General features: G+C 41.7%; 1 protein-coding gene across 1 annotated transcript; it reads right to left on the bottom strand.

The window, feature by feature from the left end:
* Positions 1–256: 256 nt before the first annotated feature.
* Positions 257–26,212, bottom strand: LOC117487722 (serine/threonine-protein phosphatase PP1-beta catalytic subunit). Its single transcript, XM_034136373.1, has 8 exons — positions 26,081–26,212; positions 6,670–6,801; positions 4,663–4,893; positions 4,021–4,125; positions 3,732–3,803; positions 2,272–2,423; positions 1,728–1,862; positions 257–815 (listed from the first exon to the last, which is right to left on the bottom strand). Exons 1-8 carry the CDS (start codon positions 26,130–26,132, stop codon positions 711–713), a joined length of 984 nt encoding a protein of 327 aa, XP_033992264.1. The 5' UTR covers positions 26,133–26,212; the 3' UTR covers positions 257–710.
* Between the last annotated feature and the right edge of the window lie 1,343 nt (positions 26,213–27,555).

Below are 27,555 nucleotides of genomic sequence, written 5' to 3'. Positions count from 1 at the left end.
GCAATATCAGACATATTTGGGCACAAAAGTACATTTAAAATTAAGTGTAGTCCAAGTAATTTTTTGTTGCCAATTAAAATAATCCAAAATAAACCATTAAAGCCTGAATAAAATGATCTGGATTTGTACAGCTGCCAAAAAAATATGTATCTTCTTTGCTTCCTTGTGCTATTTGCATTTGATGTGTCACGTTTCAGTTTTCAAATGACCTCCCTGGAGAAGTGATTTAACGGGAATAACCACACAGAACATTGAGAAGTATTCATTTCCTGTATTATTTATTGAAAACCCAGCAGTCGTCATTAATACCTGTTGTGTCTGTACAGGCAGGGAGGGGGGAGGGTAAAGGAGATGTGGTAAACTAAACTAGTTGTCATTCTGTTGTCAAGGAAAAAAAAGCAAAAGTCAAAAACACTCTGATATGCTACTGAATGAAACCCCTGTATTGTTTTTCCTTTTAAACACTTGTTTTAAAAAAATGTTACGCAGATGCAGAGAGAAGAAGAAGAGAGTGACAGCAGCTCAGAGGGAGGTCAGGAAGAAATGAAGATGAAAGACAGGTTGGGGTGTCTTTTGAAATAGTTGTGTTCTGTTTCCCTCTGCCAAGTGTTGCTTTGACTTCTTTTGTGTTGTGGAAAGCCAACAGGAGACAATCTTTGACATTCATGTCTCTCTCTCTCGTTCTCTGCGTCTCTTCCTCCCTCTCTTCTTCATCGTTTCTTTGGAGGTTGGGCTGTGCGAGGAGGAGTGATGGGCCGACCCGAGTTCATCCCTCCATACTGGTACTTGGCTTTCTTCTCAGATGGCTTTAGGATCTAGGATAAGACACAGGAAATATTTTAACTCGCAGAAAAACGATCTGTTTTTCAAATGCCTCACAATCCAGGCCCAGGATTGTGTCGTGTCCTGAGTAGGAAATCACTCCCAAGTGTCCAACACTTCTCAAAGTGAAGCAATTTTGGGGCCTACAAGTCGAGTGGAGTTTTAACCAAAAGTATTATACTTTGCTACATGTCTAGTTGCGTGATTACAAGTCTTTTTAAAGAACTCACAAAGAAATTCAGTCAAATAAATCAGACTTAAAGAAGCTGATGGTGCGTTCATGAATGCGGGAGGGCAGAGCTCCAGAGAGGTGACGCTCTACTGACACTATAAAGAAGGCTACACAATACAATGTAGTGTGTAGCCTTCTTTAATGTAACAGGAGTGGCAGTATACCAGATACCATCGCAATACATTTTCTGTTGAAATAACACTACATTTAATTGTTTTAAATGCACATGGATTACAGATATTCTAGTACTCATTTCATCCTATTAGTAAACTTGCACCTTACTATACTTTTTTTAAATTAGGAAAACTCTCCAATTGTGCTGAGACGGTGTATAGGAAAAGGTGTTAATAATTCTATGGAATTGTTTTCACAAAAGGACAAAAGGATATGTCAACTTGTTTTTTAACTAAAGTGTGGCCCTATATTTTATTACTTTATTTTTGGCTCTTTATAATAAAAGTGCAGTTTGAGAGAATAAGATGCACCATAAAAATATGCACATTTTCACAGACTGTCATCTCCTAATTAATTTTGGCAACACATATTTGCATTTACATACAAATAACCTTGGTAAGTTACCCAGGTTTGTACCCATACTAAGTGATAAGTTATGCTGTTTCCCTGCACGCTAACTAGAGCACAGCCATGTCGGCACTTTGCGGTGACGTCCTACCTGGAAGGAGCACATCAGGGTTTCGTCCACGCTCATCATGCCGCCGGCGTTGTCGAACTCTCCGCAGTAGTTGGGAGCCGAGAACAGAGTCACCAGCTGCCGCTTGGCGAAGAACTCATAACCGTCTTCTACCACCTGGGGGCGCCAGACACAGAGTGAGTCATCGGAGAGCAGATCATAGACATCTGATATGGAGAGCAGCAGATCATGCCAATATGTAAACTGTAAATAGAACGTGTTGAACAACGAGGAAGCCTACAAATATCATTACCTGTCCTGTCCTGGAATCCATTTCTATTTATATAAATGGTTAAATGATAAGGGGACGTGGGTGGAAATGGAGTATTCCAATTAATTCCACTTTAATCGTCACACACCACCACAAAGAGAAAGTTAGTCTCTGTATTTAGGCCCCTCAGTAGTACCCAGAAAGTGAACTGGCTCAAACCACCAGTCCACTCTCCATACTTGGTCCGTTCTGGGATTTGAACCCGTGACCCTCTGTTTCCCAAGCCAAGTCTCAAGGACTGAGCTTCTGCCGTACCTGGTGGGCTCTGCAGATGAGGTCCAGGTCGTGGCGGTTCAGGAACTTGCTGACCACATCAGCTCCGAACGTGAAGGAGACGCCGCGGTCGTTTTCCCCCCAGCCCTGGACGTCCTTATCGGGGTCCGACCACAGCAGATCACACAGGAGGCCTGGCAGGAAGAGAAGAGAGGATATAAACTACAAAAAAAATCTGAGGAGGTCTTAACCGCTGCATTTAGGCAAGACAATTAGACCTGGTCCCCTCAAAATCAACAAGAACAATGTGCTCTGCTGTTCCAAACTGCTTTAGGTACATTTTATGTTAGATTTACATTATGTCAGGTATTAAAACATCAAGGCTGCCCATGTATATACTCACACACACATTCTTCACCTCCACTCTGAGTCTGTCTGAAGACCATAAGAGGGTCTGAGAGCCCGAGGCTGCTAGGGTCTAACACTGGCGGCCTTATAAGGACAAGAACAACCCGCTCTAGTGAAGAGGGGCAAACACTCACTTCCACTTTACTAGCACACATCCATCATCAGCGGAGGTTATTAGGGATAGAATCATGGTGTCAATGTTATAAATAAGTATATAGCACAGGATGCGTGCGTGTTTCTCCTTAAATATCAGCAGATGTAAAAGTTCCTCACTTAAGATAAATAGTTTTTACCCGGAGGGCTAAAAGTGGACCGAACCTGCGTCACTCTGAGCATTTTTGGCCAGTTAAGGCCGATTACTAAACCCTGAGAAGCTGGATAAATATTGCCCCAGGTTTGTTTTGACCCTTACCCTATCAAAATATGTAACATGGCAGGACAGGGTGATCATTCTTAACACAAAGTCCACTAGTTATGGAACTCCTATTACAAGGTGTTCCCTATCCATTTGATAAATATATTTGTATTTCTAAATACAGCTAAAGATACAGCTAGTAAGTATAGTAGTATTTGTCACAGCTGAATACTTCTGCTTTTAAATTAGATGATAAATCCACAACAATTAAAAATGCCAGGACCCGATCCTGTGTTATTTAAAGGATTAGTCGATCAACAGATTTTAGATTACTTGTTCAGGTATTTATTAGGCATAAAAGACAAAGATTCTCTAGTTATAAAATCATAATTGGGATAATTTGATGCTTTTTTAGACGTCATTGTACACTGATTATCTTTGGATGTGATGGTCGGACAAAATAGTTTGTAAAGATGTCCACTGGGGATGGTGATGGGCATTTTACACTATTTTTTGGACCCAATTATTTATCTAGAAAAAGAGTTACCAGTTGAATGTGAATGGAATCATTGATAAATGCATTTCAACGTTAATGTGACAAAGAACATGTTTTGTTGAATTAACATCAGTAGAGGAATACGTTATACTAGCAGTTTTAAAAGTGTGTGTGTGTGTGTGTGTCTGTGTCTGTGTCTGTGTGTGTGTGTGTGTGTGTGTGTGTGTGTGTGTGCGGTCCCACCTGTGTCGGGCACGTCTGTGGGTCTCATGATGCGTCTGATCTGCTCCATGGACTGCAGGTCTGGAGAGAGACCTGCACAGGGCGAGACGACACAAACCGTCACAGCTTCATCTCTCCATTAGTCTGCAGCAGGTATTAACCCATATCACTAATACTATTAACATGCTGCGACCCATTCACTTCACATCAGAGTCAAACCAAAAACACCAGAAGCTTATGAAGGTTCATTATCGTTATATTTCCTCCTCCAGATGCTGCAAATATCAGAACTCATGTGCCGGCCTCGTACCTCCGTGACAGCAGAAGATCTTCTCGTCCACGATGGCGGCGATGGGCAGGCAGTTGAAGCAGTCGGTGAACGTCTTCCACAGCTTGATGTTGAATCTGCGTTTACCTGCAACACCAACAGGGAGGTGAGTCAGGAGGCAGAGAGCCACATGAGGCTGTGAGAGAGGGGTTTAACACTGATCTGGAACAAAGGGCCAAGTCCTGTTTCCCCCTGTTCCACACTCAAATCGAATCCATTGACCAGGCCATGGATTTAGTGTATTCATAATATAGAACAAACTACAGGAGAGGGGAACCCCCCAAAATCTTTTTACATAAGTATCTCATTTCCTACATTTTAAGTTCCAAAAGTAACTATTTAATTACTTGGAGAGCAGGTCAAACGGTAATCTTAATGTTTTTTGTCATATGATTAGAATTAGGCTTATCACAGTATAGTCAAAGATATCACCAATTTAAAAGCAATACAAAACATCCCATTTGTTAACCATTTCACCCCCAACATGACTTTATTCTAGGTTTGTCTGCCTGCTTCTATATTGCAACTACTGTTCTGGTCACAGGTGTGTGCCAACATCTGTCCCACAATAAGACTTGGGGAGGAAGTGAAAATGAAACCCTCCCTTTCCATGAGAGCACTCACACTCGTCGTAGAATCCGTAGATGCGATTGATGGAGGCGCACTCGTGGTTGCCTCTGAGCAGGAAGAAGTTCTCGGGGTATTTGATCTTGTAGGCGAGCAGCAGGCAGATGGTCTCCAGAGACTGCTTCCCTCTGTCCACGTAGTCTCCCAGGAACAGGTAGTTGGCCTCTGGAGGGAAGCCGCCGTACTCAAAGAGCCGGAGCAGGTCTGTGTACTGTCCGTGGATATCACCTGGGGAGGGGGAGGAGGCAGTGAGGGGGGGAGGAAGTGGGAGCAGGTAATAGTCTAGTTTCCAGTCCTGAAAGGTTGAGTAGCCCAAAGATTTATGTTAGTAAGGGTCCCCAGCACATAGAAACTGCCGGATGCTAACCTGCTCGGCAATTTGCACAATTAGCATAAGTTGTGTTAATTAGCATTAATTACCATTATAGCCTGTGGACAATAGTTAAAACATGACTTTGAGGGTCATTGTCGAGGATGCTGAATCTATTTCTGATTTCAGGATCCATAATGCATCATTTAAAACAGAAAGTGGCCACATCTGTACTCTGTGGGCTGATTTTGATTCATCTTTGGGCGATTTTGAAGATTTAGTTGACTGGATCATTTGGATAGGACAGATCCAGGTGAAAGTAAACTCGACCCTCTCTGACACACAGGTCATAAGCACAGGGGCACCACAAAGCTGCGTTAGCTCTCCTCTTCTCTACACACATGAGTGTAGGAGTCAGCACACACACAACCATATTATAAAGTGTTCTGATGACACAGCCATACTTAGTCTACTGACTAGAGACTCAGACATTTCTATTTATAAACTTGAGATTGAAGAGGTCGTGAAGTGGTGTGAGGCGCACAACCTGGTGTTAAATGTTAAAAAAACAAAAGGAAATGATCTTTGACCCCAAGTCAGTAGGTGACCACAGCCCAGTCCTTATCAACAGGGAGGGAGTTGAGCAGGTTTCACGTTTTAAATATTTGGGGATTTATTTTGATGCTCAGTTAGGCTGGGCCCATCAGGTGGATCAGGTATGCTCAAAGATAAGGCAGCGCCCGCATTTTCTGCGTAGGCTCAGGGTTCATGGAGTGGATAAATGTATCGTGTTAATGTTCTACAGGGCAGCAATTGCGTCTATTATTCGTTATGGCATCACAACATGGTTTGGTAACTTGTTCAATCTAAATCACAACTCCAGAGCTTGATAAAAAGGGCTGGAAATGTGTAAATAGGTATGGACACAATAGGGATATGTGCAATTTGACGGACACTATGCATAGGTGCAATAGGGAAAGTGCAATATTGATTTGTGTATGAATGCAGTAGGGAAGGTGCAATATTTGATTTATGCATGTGCAATAGGGAAAGTGCTGTACCTGTATGCTTCTTGTTTGTTTCTTTGCCATGTGATCTCTGTTCTGTATCTATGACTGATTGACCTGAATGTTTTATGTTTATTATCTCGATGCCCAAGATAAATTTCTCCCAAGGGAGACAATAAAGCTCTATCTTATCGCTTATTTATTTGAAAAATAACTGTCCACAGTAGAGGTAATCATTTTCATTTTGTGCTCACAAAATCCAATGGTCGCAACACTACTCATGGTAGTCAGAATCAGCCCACCGATTTTGACTACCATGAGTAGCCAAAATCACAGTTTTATCTATTTTCTTGATAAAACTGCAATTTCTTATCCTGAAAATGTCAGATATGCATTCAGCATCCTCAATAACCCCCAAAATCATTCAAGAATTGTCCAAATCAGCAAAGCCATTTTTGTAACTATTGTGTGCATAGGCTCTAATTCAATCTATTGCTAATTAACACAACTTATGCTAACTGTGCAAATTGCCCAACATATGCAGGTTAGCATACAGCAGAGTCTATGTGCTGGGGACCCGTACTGTACATTTCTATCATAAAACTTTGGGGTACTCAACATTTCCGGGTTTAAAGTGCTATAAGACCATAATGAAACCCTAGAAGGAGAAACCTGGAGAATACTGACCACAGATTTTGAGCGGAGCCTCCAGCTCCAGCAGGATGGGCTGACTGAGGAAGATCTCCCGAGACTTGATGCACAAGCCGCGCACCTCGGCCTCCGACATCTGGACGATCTTCCCTGGACGACATCCTCGCACTGTGGAGGAGAAGGAGAAGGTTAACGATATGACTCTGTTGACCGTCACATATCGCTCACATCATCCCCGATAGGATGAGTTATGAAATGAACCTCAAACTAAATATGGGAGGCGGTGTTTAGGCAACAGGTGGAGGATGGAAATAGCTTGTGAAGGGACTGTTGATGTTTTTGGGAGTGCTTTGGAGAGGACTTCCTGTTGTGTAACAGGTAAAGAGAAAGGGGAATCCATGTTAGAGGAACAAGGGATGGGATCACATGTAGTAAGGCATCAGATGTGGAGGATTTGGAAGACTTGATAAATGAAGTCACTCCATTTATTCATCAATTAGTAATGTGGCCGTATGAGATGAATAAACATACAAATCAACATTCTGCACATCTATTAAAAACAGAATTTTTCACGAAATAAAGTATTCTATCTTAAACTATTAACAGGATAACTAACTTTAACGTTTAAATATCATTCCAAAATTATGTTTTCAATACCCTTACGACTTTTACACTGCTCCTATTTACTCGGCATACTAATGATCAATACAATAACTTCGCCTAAAAAACTACAGGCCAAAATAAGCAGAATTTTCGAAGTCAAAAGAAGTAAACAAGACTTTGAACACGAGAAGACAGTCAATACCTGGGACACACAAATACATATTTCATCCAGTAGCCAAAAGGTAGCAAAGTTGATGAATTGTATCAGAGCTTTTATTAGAAATGAATTGTTGCAGTCTGTTTTTAGGCAAAAAGATCTTTTCTGGTTTCAGATTATTTAGGTTGTTGGTCTTGCAAAAATATTAAAGGTCCCATGTCATGCTTTTCCGGTTATTACCCGTCCCCTTGTGTGTTATGAAGGTTTTTATGCATGTAAACGGTCTGCAGAGTCACAAACCCTCAAAGTACACCCTGTAGGGAGTACAACTCTAACACAGAAAAGACCTCCTCAAAACGCCTCGTTGGAGATTTCTCATTTTCTTCCTGGGTACTCTGACGTGGGGATACCCAGTAGCCACGCCCAGAGCTATGGCCACGCCCTCTGCCAGCCTTTCACGAAACAAAGCTTCCCAAACCTTTCAGGATTCATGGCGGATATGTACAGCGTAGGGCACTGAAGAACGATGCTGTTCCTACTTTGTTTGGACCAGCGGGAGATTCGGGTACACAACCTGTAAGTATTCATTGTTGTTTGTGTATTTATGATGTTTAAAACAAACAAGGTATCTACCACGACTGTTTAAATGGGTAAACGTTTTTCGGACTACTACGTTGCTCACAGCGTTATAAACCTTTTTCTTACTCAATATCAAGCCACACTTATTGTTTTTACTTCGGCTGTGAGTGTTTGTGTGTGCTCAGGATGAGTTTCGCTTGTTCTCGCTGTATCTGTATCGCCGCACACGGAAGCCTGTCTCGCTGCTCCTCTGCTCCTCGCGAGCAGCTGCGAGCAGCAACGCGCCTCTCACGTCGCGTGACCAATCAGAGCACACTGGGCTCACAGGGAGGGGGGGCAGGAGCTCCAACAAGCCGTTTAGGACAGAGAGTGAATACACATACTATACAGAGATGCTGTATAAGAAACCAATGTGAGTTTGGAACATTGCACAATATAAATCTATTCTAGTCGACCTCAACAATGGAATTATGATCAGTAGAAATGGCCATGACATGGGACCTTTAATAATAATGATACATTTCATTGATATAGCGCTTTTCTAAGTACTCAAAGTCGCTGTACAAAGGCGCAGGTAAAAATTAACATTTTAAAGTGACCTCGGGCTTTATTCAATTATAGCTGCCTTTCTGACGCATGATCGAATAAATTAAATAATTGATCTCCCCAGAAAATAATAATGATCAGCTCTAGATTAAATATAAAAACGCTTAACAGTATTTCTGAACTATATTCCTGCACTCACTAGCCTCTGGAAATCTGTTGTTGTCCATAAACACTATTAATGATGGCTACTGTGCTTGAAACGGATCAATGTAAACCAGCACTGCGTCCCTGTAGCTTCCTTTCTACTGACCCTGCATTAGATGAACAGTCTCGGGGAGTAACAGATTGCATGTAACGGATTACATAATCAGGATACAAAAAAAAGGTAACTATTCCCTTAAAGTTACATCAAAAAAGCATGTAATCAGATTACTGTTACATTTAAAAAAATTGGGGATTACACTTAAGTAGAAAACATCTTTTGGTATTTATTTTCTCTTGGATTTATTTGCATTGCGTTCACATTGAGGCAATCCAAAAGTGAAGTACGGGAAGTAATCAAGTGACATTACTTTTATATATGTCTATACTTAGATTAGGTTACTGATTACATAGTTTCACAGGTAACTACTTATTGTAACATATTACATGACTGAAGTAACCCTCCCACCAGCGTCACACTGCCCTGCTGGAGTGAGAGCTGACTAAGATGTCAGATGACACCCCAGCAGCGTGATATAAATCCTAACGGGCGCCAACGGCACTTAATGAGTAAATCAAACCGACAGGATGAGAGCAGTGTGTTTAAAGGAGAAGAGAGAGTGTGTGTTCTGAGATTCCCACACGTTCTAAAGGTGCTTTAAATCCAGTTTTAAAGGACAACAGTGTGTGTGTGTACATGTACAACATGACCCCACTAAATCTGCCTGGAGACCTTTCCGTCTCCTCCACTGACCCCTGGTCACGCCCCACCTGCACATTAGGGGCTATATTTAGACCGTGCAAAAGGTAGGATTTCTAGGGGGGAATAAACAAAAACATGAATCAAGATCCAAATTCATGCTGCAAAAAACCTCTGACTCATTGTGCCCTTAAAATAAAAACACCTTAATGTACAGCTATCCTACACTGAGCACAATACACAGGCGCGTGTGTCCAGTGAAAAGTGACCGTCGAGGGGGTTTCACACCCCTCGCTCTCAGCTCTTTGATTACGCGTTTGCAGGTCTGTGCAGGCTCAGCTGACAGGCCTAATATAGCGCACACACACACACACACACACACACACACACACACACACACACACACACACACACACACACACACACACACACACACACACACACACACACACACACACACACACACACACACACACACACACACACACACACACACACACACACACACACACACACACACACACACACACACACACATCACACACACACACACACACACACACACACACACACACACACACACACACACACACACACACACACACACACACACACACCACACACACACACACACACACACACACACACACACACACACACACACACACACACACACACACACACACACACACACACACACACACACACACACACACACACACACGGGAGGATCCCTTTTCATCATATGGTTAAGTAAAGGCAGGGTGGGGAAAACACACACACACACAATGACAGTGACCTTGACTTCAGATCGTACCACTACAGGCATGTGGGGGGGTATCCCAGCATCCTTTACTCTGACACCACCGCAATGCAGCTTCCCCAGCGTAGAGAAACAGGGGGAGCGAGAGATACCGTGCAAAAAAAAAAGGAACGAGATGGTGGTACCCAACGACTGATCACCATGGCAACGAGGCAAGACCAATTTCCAGCCTGGAAGGTGTCGGTGAGCGACGAGGCTGTTACTGCTAAGGGGGCGGGGGGGTAATTTGCAGATAAAGTGGCACCAACCCACGCCCTGCATACTAACATGACAACTGTGACTACAGGAGGCGTGCACAGAAAATAGGTTTCAATCAGATAAGATGATACTTTATTGATATATGAATATGTTGCATTTCTATTGTTAAAAATAACTTTCAAAAGTGAGATAACCACGGTTCACTAAATGCACACTGATCCATTACACGTGTCTCAGAAACATTCCATCCCGCCTCCTGCTCTACACAAACACTGAACAGGAGTGACAGCAACAGGTAGCAACTGGCTAGCTAGTGGAGCTAGCTAACTGCTAAGGTTGGGTTTCAAATGGATATTAGTGGAATATCCGAAGGATTAAATAATGGTTCAAGGTTTGTGTACACTTTCGGATGCATTTTGGAGTGTCAGATTTTGCAACGTTTCTTTTTATCTTTCTTTTGCAAGATAGTTGAGATTGTTTGAAGTGGTGATGTATGAGGTACTTATCCATAGTCAGTATGTGACCTATAATAGACGGCTGTTGGCATTCTACCATTTCAAAACATCCAAACTATCTCTATAAAGTGCAATACTAATCCACTGGAATAGCCCATATCATTTGCAGCGAGACTGTGAGCAATGAACAAGCAATGCTTAAATTAAGACACTCATCTATTGCGTGAACATAAAGAACCTACTGCATGTGTGTCAATAATGTTTTTGACATAGGAACAAGAGTACCTATGCATGTCCAAAAACTTTTTTAGATACCATTTTCAGGAGTTGCAGTTAGTTTGTATTTCTTGAATGATATGCGCAAAATGAAACGTTTTCTGGCACACTATTATTGTTACTTTAGGTAGTAATATTATATAATATATTATCTTTAAAAAAGCAGTTTTACAATCCAATGGTGAAGTCGTTTTGTATACATAAAATACAGAAGCTTTTCTATATTAGATTCCATGAATTATTGACTGACTGCCACAGTGTGTTTGAGTCCAATTGTCCTGAAATCAAGCCCCAAGGCATACTTCAAACCCAATACAAGCTGAAAGACTCACTCATAGACACACAACCCAAACAGATGCACAGCGTTCATCACTTCGTGTCCCTGCTCTCTCCGTCCCTGGGTAAAACAGCTGTTCTGCCTCACTTCCTGTCAGCCTTGTCTTGATGTTCCACGAGCGTTTCCCAGCTGGTTCTTCGGGAGATTAGTGAAAATCTTTGAGAAGGCTCTCTATGTCCTGGATAAGATCTCCTAATTTGGTCAGGTGCATGTTTCGGTCTGCCTCAGCTTTTAGTTTAAGTTTGGGCGCCCTCTGACCTCTTCAGACTGAACTCTGTGTCCTTCCTCTAGCTAGATCTCTGTATCTTTGTTTCACTAGGCCTCCTTTCCTCCCTCCTTCACCTCTTCACCCCTCGTTTCCTCCTCATTTATTTATCCTTAAGTTTCATTCTTGGCTGCGGCTGAACTCCTGGGTCACGGTCTTCCTCTGCAGAGCCTTGTGAACTCTGCTGACGTCAGAGGGCAGTTCGGCCTTGAACCCCTCCCCGAGTGAGTTTTTAAATTCCTCCCAGATCACAGACCCCTCAGTGCCAAACCGCTCAGGCTCCAGGGGCTCTCAGTGCCGCCTGGGATACACATTGGTTAGGGCATCTGCAAGACGCATCAGAATCTAACCAGTTTGAAAATATTTGTATGAGAAGTGAATGTTGGTTCTGGTCTTTAGGACTGTGACTAACATGATACCTCACTAGGAAAGCATGCACAAGGAAACTATAACATGTTATCAGATCTAAAGCTGAGACAAACACTAAAACTACCATAAATCATTGGGATTTGTTTGGGCCTTTAATTTAGGTCAATACGAAAAAACGTATGCAAGTTACAACAACTGAAATAAGGGAAAGAACGTATGATTTTTTGTATTAATCTACAGATTAATTCCTGGCTTGATCAGTTTACTATTTAGTTAAAAAAAAAAATGTATTCTAATGTTGGCTGCATTTGTTTCCGACTTGTTGTATCCAATCATTTCCAATAACTTCAGCTGATGTAAATTCCCAAAAGTCCAAATTGAATGGAAAAAGATAACGTGTTTTTTATCCCAAAAAATATTGTGCATTAATCCATATTTCAAAAAAACAAAATGTAGGTTGATGATTGGCAGCGTCATTTGAAAACTTCAATAGAAGCTTTGAATTTAAAATAAATGACATTCGGTACAGCCCTAGCAAACTATGAAACAAAAAAAAGCAGCGACATTGGAAAATGTGGAATCAAAAATATTTCGGCTTAAAAGAATTACAGATAAATAATTTATTATCACATTTTCTGAGAGATGACTTATCGTTTCGATTCTGAAACGCATGTGTACGACAGAGTGGAAACTGAATTTCCCCCTCGGGGGATTAATAAAGGTCCATCTTCTTCTTCTTCTTCTTCTTCTTCTTCTTCTTCTTCTTCTTCTTGAAAGAAAGATAATACTTAATAAGGTGATTTAATATTCCAGGGAAGCAGTAATAGCCTGTTATTCCAGTCTTGACACGCACTAACGCCTATCACTGCTCAATGATCTGCGTTACACTGGTTGATCTTTCTGGGTAATCTTGGTTACTGCCCAACCCACCATGGTGCTGCATGTTGAACCACACCAGAGCTGTTGCAACACAAACCATGACACTCTCTGAATACACAAACTAACTCACATTCCACCAAACCTGTGTTGGAGGAGTCACTTCTTGCTCATGGGTCAACAAGGTCAACTATTTTCCATGTGTTTAAAAGAGCAGAGTTCACTTGTGTATTAGAGCTAAACACAGAGGGAGAGCGACACATAAGTGAATTGCAGACAGATTGCTTCTTGAAGGCATTACCATATATGGGCGCTACTGTATGGAGGAAGGAGGAAGTGAGCTCGTCGGTCAGGACAAAGAGGGAGCCCTGCAAGGCTCTGCTGCTGTCTGGGAGATAAAGAACAGGACTAGCCAGGCGGCTCGGGGCTCCATCCACAACAATGTAACAGCTGCTCTGCTGAAGAGCTGGAAGCCCATTCCCACTTTAACAGGTCTAACACAGTGTTATATTTTTGAGGCTTCACTTATAAGGCGAAATGTAACGCAAAGGCTAACTTATCCAAAATTGTGCAACCTTTAAATGTGTTATTACTATAATAAGGAACTAGTAGTAAGAATTGGGGGTCACTTCCACATTATCAAACATTCCCACAACATAGACCTCACCACTTTAGCTGTTGGTTTTGGATCGCCCAAACTGGCCACTGGCCATGAAATTGCATTAATGGTGTTTTGGGGTTTTCATGTGGACTTTGGAGAATCTTCAAAAACGGTGCTTGTGTCGGCAGGATTTTAGTTTTGACAACGAAGAACGATTACTCCACTGTGTTCACCAGATAGTTGCATTGAGATTTTTAGCCAAAAACAGCTCCCCGCTGAACCTGGAAACAGGGTTGAGGAGATTAACCTGTTAAGCCCCAAGCCTGTTTTTCAGGTTTCAGACTCGAAAATGACATTCCCAGAACAAATGACAATAACTTCCCTTCTAAAAGGGGTAAATTAATAATCTTTTTTCTCAAAGCAATGATAAACCTGTGAGTTGGATGTAGAAAAGTCAGAATCAATATAGATTTTTTTTATTTTAAAGTAAATTCAGATTGAACATAGTAAAAAAATATAAACGTCCAAAAATAAACCATTACTTATAGTGAAAACCACCCTTGAATGATGGGATAGTAGACTAAAAGCTTTAGAAATCCAAACTATAACATATAATAAGTACCCTGTATCAAGATTGATGCAAAACAAGTGACATTTGACCTTTTTAAAGAGGTTTAGCAAAAGAAACTCCACCTCTGGGGTCATTTGGGTGAAAATGGGTGTATCTGCCGTTTCTCTGGAACCCATTGGTCGATTTTGATGATTGACACCTCTTTTGAACCGTTAGAGCCAATAGAATCGAAGGGGAATCTCCACATGCACACACGTTACCATTGAGAAGTGAGAACTATGCGCACGCAGTTTGCCCAAATGGAAACCTATCTTACGCTCTGAAATCTCAAAACTGAAAACTAGGTTTATTGCTGATGGATTATAGAAATAATTTCAAAGTGACACAGACACATTGGATTAACCTATGGATTAACCTTCAGCAGCATTTTTCTCGTTTTAATGCCATTGAAGACAACTTTTGATCAGAAAACAACAAAGGTAAGACATATTGCCGTGTTGGCTACCTAATGCTACGTGGTGTGATGTCTTTGTTAGCTTCTCATGTCGCCAGTTCGGATCGGTCAGTAATGATACTAATACCTGTCAAATCTGTGGAATCTCAGCTTGCTAATCGATATCTTGTTTTTGCAGATACAATAAGTAATAAGGGTATTTTATCGTGAGTTCTGTGCTAAGTGTGTTAGCATTTTTTCGCTCAGGGCTAATTCAGAGCCTTTGTTATTACCCTTATGTTTCGTTTTGCTAAAAATGGTTAATATTGTCTGATAGCTGAGTTTCTTCACGTTAAGTGGGTATGACACATTAATAGGTTTTTGAATGTTAAGAAGCCCTCAGATGCTGTTTCTTGCAGATGTTGCAATTTTTCCCCCGCCTGCGGGGAATGGGGCTTAACAGGTTAAATAAACTGATTATGTAATGGTGCATTTCCACTACACGGCCTCGCTCGGTATGGCTAGGCCTCGTTAGGCCTTGTTAGGACTGGCTCACTTTATGGCGCATTTCCATTACAGTTTAGGAACTGGGGTAGTATCTATAGTAACGCAGTGTAGGCGGAGCCGTGACATCATCTTCAATGCGAAACACAAAACCAACATCAGCCGTTGGCCCTCAGAGCTCACAGCGTCTCATATCTGTTCAGAAACTAGACAAAAGTTAAACAAGTACAAACCACAGACTGTCTGTGTCATGGCGAATACAGTCGCTGGTTTATTTATGTCTGTATAGGCCGTTGTTGTGAGTGTGGACGGTCGGAGCATATACAACGTTAGCTTAGCCAATCTCCATTCAGACAACACGCATTTTAAAAGGTTTTCGCCTGCCGTCTGTCTACAGACTTGTCAAAGCATTAATTCAGGGTTTTTACTAACCGGTATCAGTATGTTGTTACTTCGGCATCATTTTGAAACGTGTATTACAATTAAATCATGGTCAAATATGTTCATCTTGTTGTAGTTGTAGCCGCCTTGCCAGCGATTCTCTCTAGTTTAGCATACTCAGCCCGACTCAGCCTGGTTGTTCCTGGCCCTAGAACCACGATTTTATGGGGCCAGAAAAACTGTGAATTAGGACCCGCTAGCCCAGGGGTGGGCATTTTACGGCCCGCGGGCCACATCCGGCCCGTTGGCCGGCCTTGGCCGGCCCGTGTGAGGTTGATCATAAATTATAACATAATGAAAAAAAACAGCAACCTTTTCAAAATAAAAGCAACACAGCTGTATTGCTTGCATGGCGTAAATACTTTTCTAACTGTGTTGCTTTTATTTTGAAAAGGAAGCTGCTGGTTTTTTTATTTATTTACGTAAACGCGCATGCCGTAACAGCTACGAGTGATGCTGGCCGGCTAGTCCTCGAAATGTCCGCTAAGGGCAAAAAAAGAAAGATCGATACTGAATGCCGCATTTTCAACAAGACATGGACCGCTAAGTATTTATTTACAGAAGTGAAAGGTAAAGCTGTGTGTTTAGTTTGTGGTGCGCAGGTCGCTGTGTTCAAGGAGTACAATTTGAGTCGCCACTATGCTACCAAACACGCAGATAAATACAAGAACCTGTCTGAGGAAGAGTGGGCAAAGGGGTCGGATGCTTTGCTAGCTAAGCTGCAAAGCCAACAACACATTTTCACAAAACATTCCACATCCAGAGATGCAGCTGTCAAGACGAGTTATGTCTTAAAAGTTAACCGTTTTCGGACGAAGAGTTCATTAAGGAGTGTTTGTTGGACACTAATATGCCCGGAGAAAAAGGAGGCATTTGAGAAAATGCCGCTCTCCCGACGCACTGTTACGAGGAGAATTGAGGACATCGCGGGAAATCTGGAGCTTCAGCTGCAGAACAGAGCGGTCAACTTTGACTTTTTTTCCTTGGCTTTGGATGAGAGCTGCGATGTACGTGACACTGCCCAGCTACTCATCTTCCTACGTGGGATAACTACAGACTTCAAAATCACGGAGGAGCTGGCAGCCATGCAGTCAATGAAAGGTACAACAACAGGGAGTGATTTGTTCACGGAGGTAAATGCATGTGTGGAAAAGTTGGGACTGAAATGGGACAAGCTGGCAGGCGTGACAACGGATGGTTGTCCAAATCTGACAGGGAAAAATGTTGGACTATTGAAGAGAATGCAGGATAAAGTGACAGAAATTAACCCTGAGCAGAAATAGGTATTTTTGCATTGTATTATACATCAGGAAGTGTTGTGTAAGTCAGTGTTAAAAATTAACCATGTTGTTGATGTTGTAACTAAAATAGTTAACTTCATCAGGGCAAGAGCATTGAATCACAGACAGTTTGTTGCACTTTTGGAGGAAAGTGAGACTGAACATCGTGACATACCCTACCATGCAGCTGTCAGGTGGCTCAGCCTGGGCAAAGTGCTGAAAAGAGTATGGGACCTGAGAGAAGAGATTCAAGACTTCTGTGTGAAGAAAGGAAACGACATCCCACAGCTTTCAGATGCAGACTGGAAGGCAGACCTTGGTTTTGCTGTAGATGTGACTGCACTAATGAGTGAACTAAATGTCAAACTGCAAGGCAAGGGCCTTTTTGTGCATGACATGTACAGTGCAGTGAAGGCTTTCATGAGAAAGCTGCAGCTTCTCTCAAGCCAAATGGAGGACAACATTCTCACGCACTTGCCAACACTGAAGGAAGCCACACCATCAGCTGATCACCTCCAGAGGTACTCATCCATGTTAGAAGCACTGCATGGTGAGTTTTCAAGGCGATTTAAAGACTTCAAAACAGTTGAGAATGAAATGAACATGATCTTTTCCCCATTTACATGCCATGTGGATGATGCACCCAGTGATGTTCAGCTTGAACTCATTGACCTGCAGTCTGACACACTTCTGTCAGAGCACTTTAGGTCAGTCTCACTGCCTGAGTTTTACTCTTCCCTGAAAGAGGAGAACTTTCCACACATCAGGAGACGTGCTCAGAAGATGATGGTCCTCTTTGGATCTACCTACATATGTGAACAGACATTCTCAGTGATGAAGTTCAACAAATCCAGATACAGATCCAGATCCTCTATCACTGATGATCACCTCTCAGCTGTCCTTCGCATATCCACCTCAGACATTGAACCAGATTTCCGTGCACTTGTTCAAGCCCAAGACAGACTGGATTTTTCTCACTGAACAAGTCAAATTAACTGAAAAACAAAAATCAAAAGCACTTATTTCTTTTTGTATAAAGCTGATTCATTTCTTATCTTTAACATACTGTAAAACATCTTTTCAGTATTGGTATATTGAGCAGAATTAAGTTCAACTTATTTTTGATTCGGCCCCCCAACACAGCTCGAGTTTCTGAAGTGGCCCCTTGTAAAAAATAATTTCCCACCCCTGCGCTAGCCGGTACTAGGCCAAGTGGAAATGCAACCAAAAACGGGCCCCGCACGGCTCGGCAGGCTTAAAGCGAGCTCTGCAGTGGAAACGCGCCATAAGATACAAGAACAAAACAAAGAGCAAAAAAAGGCTAAAATGCTAAGTCGAGCTCAAGCGAACTGTAGAGTCAGAGGCGCCCCAAGACACTCTGGGGGCCCCAAGCAGAAGGGACATGACATCTCCGACAGCACCCTCCCCCCCCCCGGAGCGGAGCAGCAAAACTGAAATTATGAAGCAGCTTTTGACGGCGCGCTATGCATGGGGACCCCTTGAGGGGGTTTCCCGACATGTCGTTGCAGTAAATTAAAGGGTGTTTCATGTTGTCGTTGCTGTGGACCTTCTTAATCTACCTTCTTTGGGGGCCCCAAGCAGTTGCCTGCGCCCCTGGTCAGAGGAAGTCTCTGTAGTTTTGGTCAACTTTCACAAAACATGTAGCCATTTTTATCATTGTTGATATAAAAATATTGCTTAGTGCTGCTTAACACTACTTAAAAACGGAAAATTCGGAAACACTAACTTCCTCTAATTCCCGGGCAAAAATATGCAAAGAACTTCTAATGGGCCGAGCAGAGCCTTGAATTTTAAGCAGGCATGACTTGCATGTTTTGGCCATTGCTGCGCCAATAAAATGCCCCGTCAGTCCTTTTTCAAGCTCTCCACCTCCACTCTCTATTCTTTCCAACTGGGTACCAAGCCAGCAGCTCCCCCCCACTCCTCCATCTAACCCTCTCCCACACAGGGCCGATGGAAAACACTGACCCCTCAGTGAACAAGAGACACAAAGCAACTCTGGCTAGAGAGCGAATCTTGAGGCAGAAATCCCGACTGCGATGGCATTTCTGTGCGGGCTTCACATTTTCAGAGGCCGTTTTGTTCGCCTTTAAGTGCCACGGCTGAATGGCGTTCTTTGTGGGGGCAAAAGAAAGGATGAAATTGAGAAGAGAGCGAAATAAACAGAGAGTGGGAGAGATGGAGAGGAGAAAACGAAAGAAAAGTAGGGAGAAAGTGAAACTTGAGTGGGGAGTCTGAGAAGGCGGAGGAGTGAATAGAAGGATCTGGAGGGAGGGTAAGTTGGAAAGCCTCGCCGGGCAGCTGAAAGCCCGGGTGAGCTCTGTGCCACGTTTGGTGCCAGGGGCCGAACGCTCCCCGCCACACAGGCTCCTCCATTGTTGTTTCCATAACAGAATGCCACGCCAGCAGCCTGAGCACCACGCAACGCAGCAGCGCTCCACGTCCGGAGAAAACAAGGAGGGTGACACCGACGTACAATGCATTGTGAAAAATCTGAATGCTTAATTTGTTGAACTCTCTCAGTTCAGCCGGGCAGAAAAGATCCTAAAAGTGGCATCAAGCTGAAGAGAAAGTTGAGAATTCCTGACCAATCAGAAGCATGCACACAGCATTTGGAAAACATTATTGTGCATGTTATGATACTGCAAGACTATTTCATATTTGAGAGAAATAACTCTTACAGATGAAAAGACACTGCTACAGCCATACAAGTTATGGTGTGACCAGTAGCTTATGATAGCTGTTGCTAACAATATTTAGCTACACATTGCTGTACAATGGTAATGTTAAATCTGTTGATGACTATTCTTCCTTTTGCTTTTACAATGCATTTAAGCATAGCGGATTTGCAGCAACATTTGAGGTGCAAATGTTTTAAGATCTTGCATTAAATGTTAAAACATATTTTCATAGGAATTCTAAAAGAATAATATTGTCATGCACAATTGTTGAGTTGCATGTCAAACATCCTCATAATATACTGCTGGCTCTCAGGTTCAATTTATGTGAGGAATAATTATCTTACTGGACTTTTTTTTGAGAGTTTTACTTTTTTTCAAAATCAATGGCCAAAATATAGTTTATTTTGTTTTCCAGATTATAAATATCTGCAAAACCGCATGGAATTTGTTACACCCCTGAGATAAAGTATCAGTTGGTGCTAATAGATGATTTAAATATAAAATTAATGGAAAGGGAATGCAGATTTTCCCAAAAAACTCTGCAGCTCAGCAGTCAGTAATAATAATAATAATAATAATAATAATAATAATAATGGGTTTAATTTATAAAAACGCACTTCATATCTGAGTTCAGATCCCGGAGTGTTACAAGCATTTAGCATGGAACAAAATAGTGACAATTCCATTCCAGGAAATAAACAGCCCATCAACAGAAATGCCCTTTTGAGAGACTTTATGTTCCCATACAGGGTCACAACTTGGCTGACATCTTTGCTCATAAACCAAAATGACAAAATGGCTCTTAAATGCAACTTTCCGTCCTGCCTCCCCCCCGCTCTGGCTGGCTGATGGATGGGGCCGTGGTGTTGAATGTGCTGCGTAAAGCCTACGGGCCACCTGTGCTGGCAGGCCAGACAGAGGGCCTGTTGTGGGGAAGGCTGGGCCAGCGTGGGTTTAGCATGTTGGGAAGGCTGTAATGGCTGCACATAATCATGCAGCACTAGTAAACACTAATGAGGGGGGAGGGAGGGGCCTGTTTATGGAGAGATCAACAAACAGAAACACACAGGGAAGCAGATTTCACATAACTGTATTAGGTTAGTTGAAAGCAATAATATTAAGTTGAACCTAATATTTTTTATTTAAACTTGATATTATTGCTTTCAACTAACCTAATACAGTTATGTGAACTCTGTTGACATAATACATTTAATTAAAGTCAACGTTTCCGTTTGTTCAGTGTGCTGAGGCTGTGCAACACCGTGAAAATGGCCACGTCGGCTCAAATGCTGTGTAACCAACTGTAGTGATTCTGCTGAGAAATCTGAAATCTGCTACTGAGATTTGTATTAAAACAACAGATGACTGGTTGGTTTCCACGGTGCCATGCAACACTGTAATGTGTCAGTAATGATTCTCACCGGAGCAACAGGTCATTACACCCCAGTGATTACAACAATTAGGTAGTGTAGGTTTTTATAAATTAGCTGCACACACTCAATGATGCAGTCATTAATACCGCTGCCAGTACCTTAGCAATATTGCAGGGTGTAAACTAAACAAATGTATGGGCTCCTTGCGCCCGAATTGGTTGACATGAAACCAGTAAACAACAGGTAAGAAGTGAGTGGAACTTCGCCAAAAGTCCGATGTTTGCTTGACATCTCGGCATCTGTTTTGCAAGAAACGCCAAAGCAGGAATACTGTCAAGATCAACAAACGTATCTGCGGCGCGTTAGGCTCCATGGTGCTTGTTTGGTGTTTTCAGGTCGATGCTAAAAAAAAGTATTGTTTTTACATTTTCCATGCCATATTTCTGACCAATAAGAAACCATTTCCAGCTCTGATCCCTCATACACACACCTTAGGAAATATATATTTTTAATCCGGTCTGGCCAATTTAAATACAAAATAAACCAAATGGATTAATTCCACTCTAATTTGATGACTATGGCATGAGAGGAATGGGAACCAGTGACATGACTGAACAAGTGTGGCCACCCTGACTGCCTGATATCCACATACAGACAGAAACACACACACATATGAATGCCATTTTATTAAATACAGACAAATAGTGATGGTAAATTAATCCATACACCATTGTGTTGCTTACCTTTCAACTGTGACTCACTAGCCTGGTCATAAGACAGCAGGTGCTAGGTCATTGTACTCAGAGTGACGAATGAAACCAGAGAGGCCAGAAAGCTTCACTGTGCGGTCACTCATTCTAAACCATGTTGTCAGATGATCAGGGTTAGCCTGTCAGCTATACGCCTGACAACCCCTATTAAACATCTTATGGAGGACATAAGGCATTGTATGTATTAGGATGACCATACATTACTCCAATTCATCCAATACTTGAGTTTATGACCACATATCCTGTAAAAGCAAGAACAAATAATGACATTCAAATTATTATAATTTGCTAAGGGTTTAGTGCTAATTCCCTAATTTTAGCTTGCTAGCATCCTAGATTTAAATGCTGGTCAACATTACTTGTGCAGCAGGCAAATTAGCTTGCCGACAATAGCATTTAGCTAAAACCCAAAGCTAACTCAGCTGCTAGCATGTCTTTAGATTCTTATTGAATTTAAGACACTATTGTCACGCCTATGTGAGCATATATCATAAACATGTTTGATGGAATTTTATGGAGGTTTAATTATTTGTATTTGTTTTCAATAAGGTTTAAATACTTCTTTACCTCATCAATGTTCAAAATGAATAAACATTGCAGGAGAGGATTAGTCAATTCTACTGTATTACTGTATTGCCCTTTTTACACTCTCCCCCTGTGTGTGTCACCAAAAGGGTAAGTTAATTTCTACCAGGGGCAGCTGTTCCTGTTGACATTTAATAGGAGATCAGAGAGCTCTCCGTGTGTGTGTGTGTGTGTGTGTGTGTGTGTGTGTGTGTGTGTGTGTGTGTGTGTGTGTGTGTGTGTGTGTGTGTGTGTGTGTGTGTGTGTGTGTGTGTGTGTGTGTGTGTGTGTGTGTGTGTGTGTGTGTGTGTGTGTGTGTGTGTGTGTGTGTGTGTGTGTGTGTGTGTGTGTGTGTGTGTGTGTGTGTGTGTGTGTGTGTGTGTGTGTGTGTAGATCCCGACTGGCACCAGTGGAAAAAGTGGGGGATCAACCTCCTATTAAAGTGGATAAGGGGAACCTTCTGAGCTCCTTGAACTGAGTGCCAGAAGAAATCCACTGACAGGCCATTTAGTAAAGGTCTTAATGAAAAGCAGGCTGTAGATGTAATCTGTTTAAAATATATAAAGGATTTCATCAGTGTCTGTGAGACAGTGTGTTGTTGAAAGGTCAATTCTTAAAAAAAAAAAAAAAACCTTACGAAGACAAACTGATCAGCCATATGGCAGACAGTTTAACAGTTTACTTCTGCCTGTGTGGTCCGAATATGTCTCCTAGTGTTGGACATGATTAGTTTGGCTTTGTTTTGTACACTTGTCTATTGTGAGAAACCTGTTGAACATGTCAACTTGAGATTTTGTAAACTGTGCAGCCATTTTTTACTGCTTCCTGAGATCCTATAGACAACAAGAAGAATTCAAAAGAATGGAAAATATATAATCTGCTCATAAAAATGAAAATGTTTTGCGGTCAAACTCTCCAGTACAGATTTCGCTTTTTGCCACTACAACCTTTTATTTTGGCAGAAAACTTGTACGGCTTGAGCTAAGACAACATTTAGAATTCGAAAACTTTTACAGGAAAGACATTACTATTCAACCCGAGTCTCACTATTTTTTTTTTTTTAAACGAAAAAATGAGTTAGCCTTCACATATTGCTGCTTTAGATGGAAAGAGAAAGTGACTGAAAGAAGATGGATGTTGGATATATTCTCAGCTCACATCTGGAAGCCTTTAGGGCCAGATCCCTCCAATTTCCTCTACTGAGGTTTTCTAGTTGCTGCAAAAAAAGCAACTAAATATGCAGCAAACTAGCTACAGCATAGCCTTTCCCAGCTGACAACACAGGCTCACATTGCGGTTAATGTACAGCTGACACACAAACACACACTATTATGTAATCAGTCAGTCCAAATCAATCAAGATGATTAGGTGGTACTGATCCACATTGTGGTCATTCATTAGCTGCCAGCATGTGTGTGTGGTTTTCAGAATCTGTAGTGCACGGAAAATGTAAACGTTATATATTTAATTAAAGTCAACGTTTCAGTTTTTTCAGTGACCGACAATTGATCATGAATGCTGGCTGCCTCCATGTTTGCTGAAGACACAGAGGGACACTGTCTCTGTGTTCTGTAGAGAACAAAAGGCGAGAGGACAGTCAGACGGATTTCAATATACAGGATCCCTTAGCCCTTTCACACCAGGGCTAGCTCCGTGCTTGCGCTCTTCTAGTTCGGAACCGGTTCTTCTTTTCAGCCCCCGTTTTGTTCACACCGCCCAGATCCCAACTGGTGCTCCCGCGGCTGCGTCATGACGTCACCGTTTACGTCGGATCACGTTTCTCCCCAACGCTGCTCACAACAACAACAATGGGGGACTGCGTTGTGCGATGATCGTGTTGCTTTTAATCATACGAAGCCAGATTAAATTAAATAACTACTTCTCCAACCTTATACTTTTCTCCAGAGTGCCGTGGTTCATTGTTTATTAATGTGTTTCAGCGGCATTTATCGACCGCTGCAGTGCTGCCCGCGGTTTGGCATCACAACGCTGTTATGAACGTTTCTCTGGTATAAAATGGGTGATAGCATAACAACCGAAGCTAAACTGACTATCTTGACAACTTGTTGCTATCCTATTGTGGCATAAGCCGTTTTCTACAGGCACATTTTACCGGCGTATTTTTCATTATGATTCTACTTGTGATAGTCGGACATGACAACCTGTGCAGCCCATGTATTGATTCCATCCGATAGCTGCTATAATACAAAACAAAACGTCTGCCTGCTCTCCACAATGATCAATGACAGCAAACGGATGGTCAAAGTAAGGTACAAATAAACAGAATCACACTAAACCTGGTTAGTGTTGCCTGACTTTATAAAGTGTGTTTTTTTTTTACAAGTGTGTGGTTGCGTTCTAGTCACTTTGCTCAGCGCTACTGCTTGTTACAACTTTTATTTGCCGTAGCCTACTCGCCATAAACTGTTATTGCTCAGGTTGATCCTGCCCCTGCCCCCGGCTCCGACGTAAGCGTGACGTATGCGGTTCTTGCTTCTAGACCGACAATTTTTTGGAGCTTGGTAAGAACCGGTTTTCGGGGAAAACACCCGGCTCCGCTGCGGTGTGAACAGGAAAAAACGGTGCTTATCAGGCTCTAGCTCCGAACCGGCCCTGGAACCGCGTTGGTGTGAAAGGGGCATTATTTGGCAATGCTAAGAATCCACTGACACCCAACACATAGCAGTGTTGTAGGAGCAACAACGCTTTCTTCGAAAGTACTGAAGTTACTTTAGTGCGGTCTCATACAATACTAACTGTCCCACCCAAGGAGACAGCAACTCATTAGAGGCACTTATTGTCATTCACAGCTAAACTGGAAAAGCTTTTATTTTATTATCTTTTAATTCAGGAAGATAAGGCTTGGGATAATCTGCTGCATTCATGTTAAAACATGTGAAGGATAACAGCTTAATACATACTCTTGTGTGTTTAACAGAAACTTTTTAAGACGGTGTTATGTTCGCACGTGAAACTTTCAAAAAATAGGCAATGGGATTACAAAATACTTGGAGTCACAGACTAAGTTCATGTTGTAATGCTTACAGGGTACACACTCTGAGGGTCTATTTATAATGGAATATCATCAAGTCCTTGTGTAAACATTGCCATTCAGCAACATTCCCATATAAACACCACAGCCCTGTGACGTGCATTATTTACAGCTGACAAACCCTCCAGCCAAATCCCATTTGAAACTTGACATTTTTACTTATGACTGCGGCAAACAATATATATACATAGTAAAATCAATATGTTAAGTATCTTTAGAAAACATGCAATTGTGCTGGAAGTTTCGGCATACTTTATTTACCAAGCTGCAGTTGTTCTAAAAGAAATGTCAACTTAAAGGACTGATATCCATTGCAGGCTCCCGCCCACCACAGTCTATATTGTTGTGAAAAGCTTGTGGAAATACAAGCAGAGCCAGGATATTTTAGTAGAAGCTTCTAAGAATCTAAGCTATGGTTTTATGCTACATGTCAAAGTAATAAGAGTGTAAAATAAGTATTGCAACATTAATAAAGGAACACACTCAATGATGCAACATAATTTAGTTAGTTCTTTTTTTCTCCAATACTCGACCTGACCTGGAACTATAACTTTATAACTATTCAATAGTTAACCAACACTCAACTTAATGTATTAAAAGTCTCACGTTCTGGTTATTATTTCTTAACTAGTCCCGTTTACTCCTCCAGCAGGATACTCCAAAGCGTTCCGTTTTTCTGTCGACTCGTGTCGAAACTAAATCCGAACAATCCTCGAGCACTAAAGTCATCAACAACCGGTAGATATGAATATAGTATGGTTGATAACTCACCCTCCAAGAGCCTGGAAATCAGCGAGTCGACGTCCAACTCCCCCTCCGCCATTTCTGTAGCTAACAGTTCTGCCCGCCGCAGTGTGTGGAGCAGGCAGAGGGGCAGGGCAGGCCCCGCCTCCCACTCAGGCCTCCCGTTTAGGACTATTGTGCTACATTCAATGTGCCTCGGATACTCTATTCTCTACCTTAAAAAAAGAAAGTGGAGAGCTTTTAATTACTCGTTAAGGACCTTAACAGGTTCTTTCAAGCATATTATTGTAACATTAAATATTGACACATAATTAATATATTTAATGGCAATTCCCACTTTCCAACAGTTGCCTAACTGAATGTTGTTGTTTTGTTTTTTTTTACTTTTCAATGGGATTTCCGACAGTAGATGAAGGCATCGATATATCCAGTGCCTTCGCAACAGGTCACTGTGATATTGCTGTAATACGAATAAAAAAGTAATACAATAATGTTTGAAAAAATATAAATGTAATAAACTAAGCTGAAAACTTTAGTGAGCTTTAGTGAGTACACTTTTAGAGTTTAATATTCAAGTGTCTTTCGTTTCTGGTAACTTGTAGGGTAATGATCAACTGACTCAGATAATATTGGTAATTATGAGACGCTTTTTTCGACCCATGAAACGTGTGGACAAACTAATAAACAAGAGACATGTTGTATGAGGGGAATAATGCACAGTGCTGCTAATGACACCATTGATTTATTCACCTACAGCGCCCTCTTCTGGTCAGAGGGAATTGTGTTTCTTAAGTTTCTGTTTTTATGATTATTAAATTATTTCTTTTTTGTTGAACAAATGAAAGTAAACAACAAATACTATTTAATAAACAGAGGTAGTATCCTTACATGTGTAATGGCACTACTTTGCCAATGTCAAGGCCTGGAAAATAGATGTTATTGTAGCAGCAGCAGAGTGTAACACTCTCCAGTTTATGACTAAATCCAGAAGTTATGTTATCGCCTCTCCCACTCAACCTCTTTTTTTGTTTCCTTTCAAGTGCGTCATCTGGGTATTTCCGCACTGTTTTGAGTGGGTGGTGGCGAGTTGCACTGCAGAGAGAGAAAAGGCGAAGGGCTGCAGCTGGGTCAAGCTAGCCAAGAGACAGCACCGGAAACAGAATGGTTTTCTCTTCAGAATAAAACGGTCAATTGACGTGAAAACACATGCATCCAGTAATGATGTCGTAATAACATTTACCTAGTACTAAGTGTAGGATAAATGTTTTACAAAACAAAAGAAGCCGTATAACCTCAACACACACAGTCCCTGTAATCTGAGCACAATGTCCAAAAATAATGTAAAAACTTAAATCAGATATATTACCTCAATTGACACAGACAAAGAAACCAACAATTTCAAGATCAAGTTTAACAGTTTAACAGAAATTGTACGGTACAATTTAGCTTCTATGTTTTTATGTTTTAGTTGTTTTTACCTTAAAGGTAGGGTAGGTAAGAAT

Source organism: Trematomus bernacchii, unplaced genomic scaffold, assembly GCF_902827165.1.
Source record: "Trematomus bernacchii unplaced genomic scaffold, fTreBer1.1, whole genome shotgun sequence".
Classification (NCBI taxonomy): domain Eukaryota; kingdom Metazoa; phylum Chordata; class Actinopteri; order Perciformes; family Nototheniidae; genus Trematomus; species Trematomus bernacchii.
Note: the sequence above shows the minus strand (reverse complement) of the source record. Positions and strands in the feature narration are given on the sequence as shown.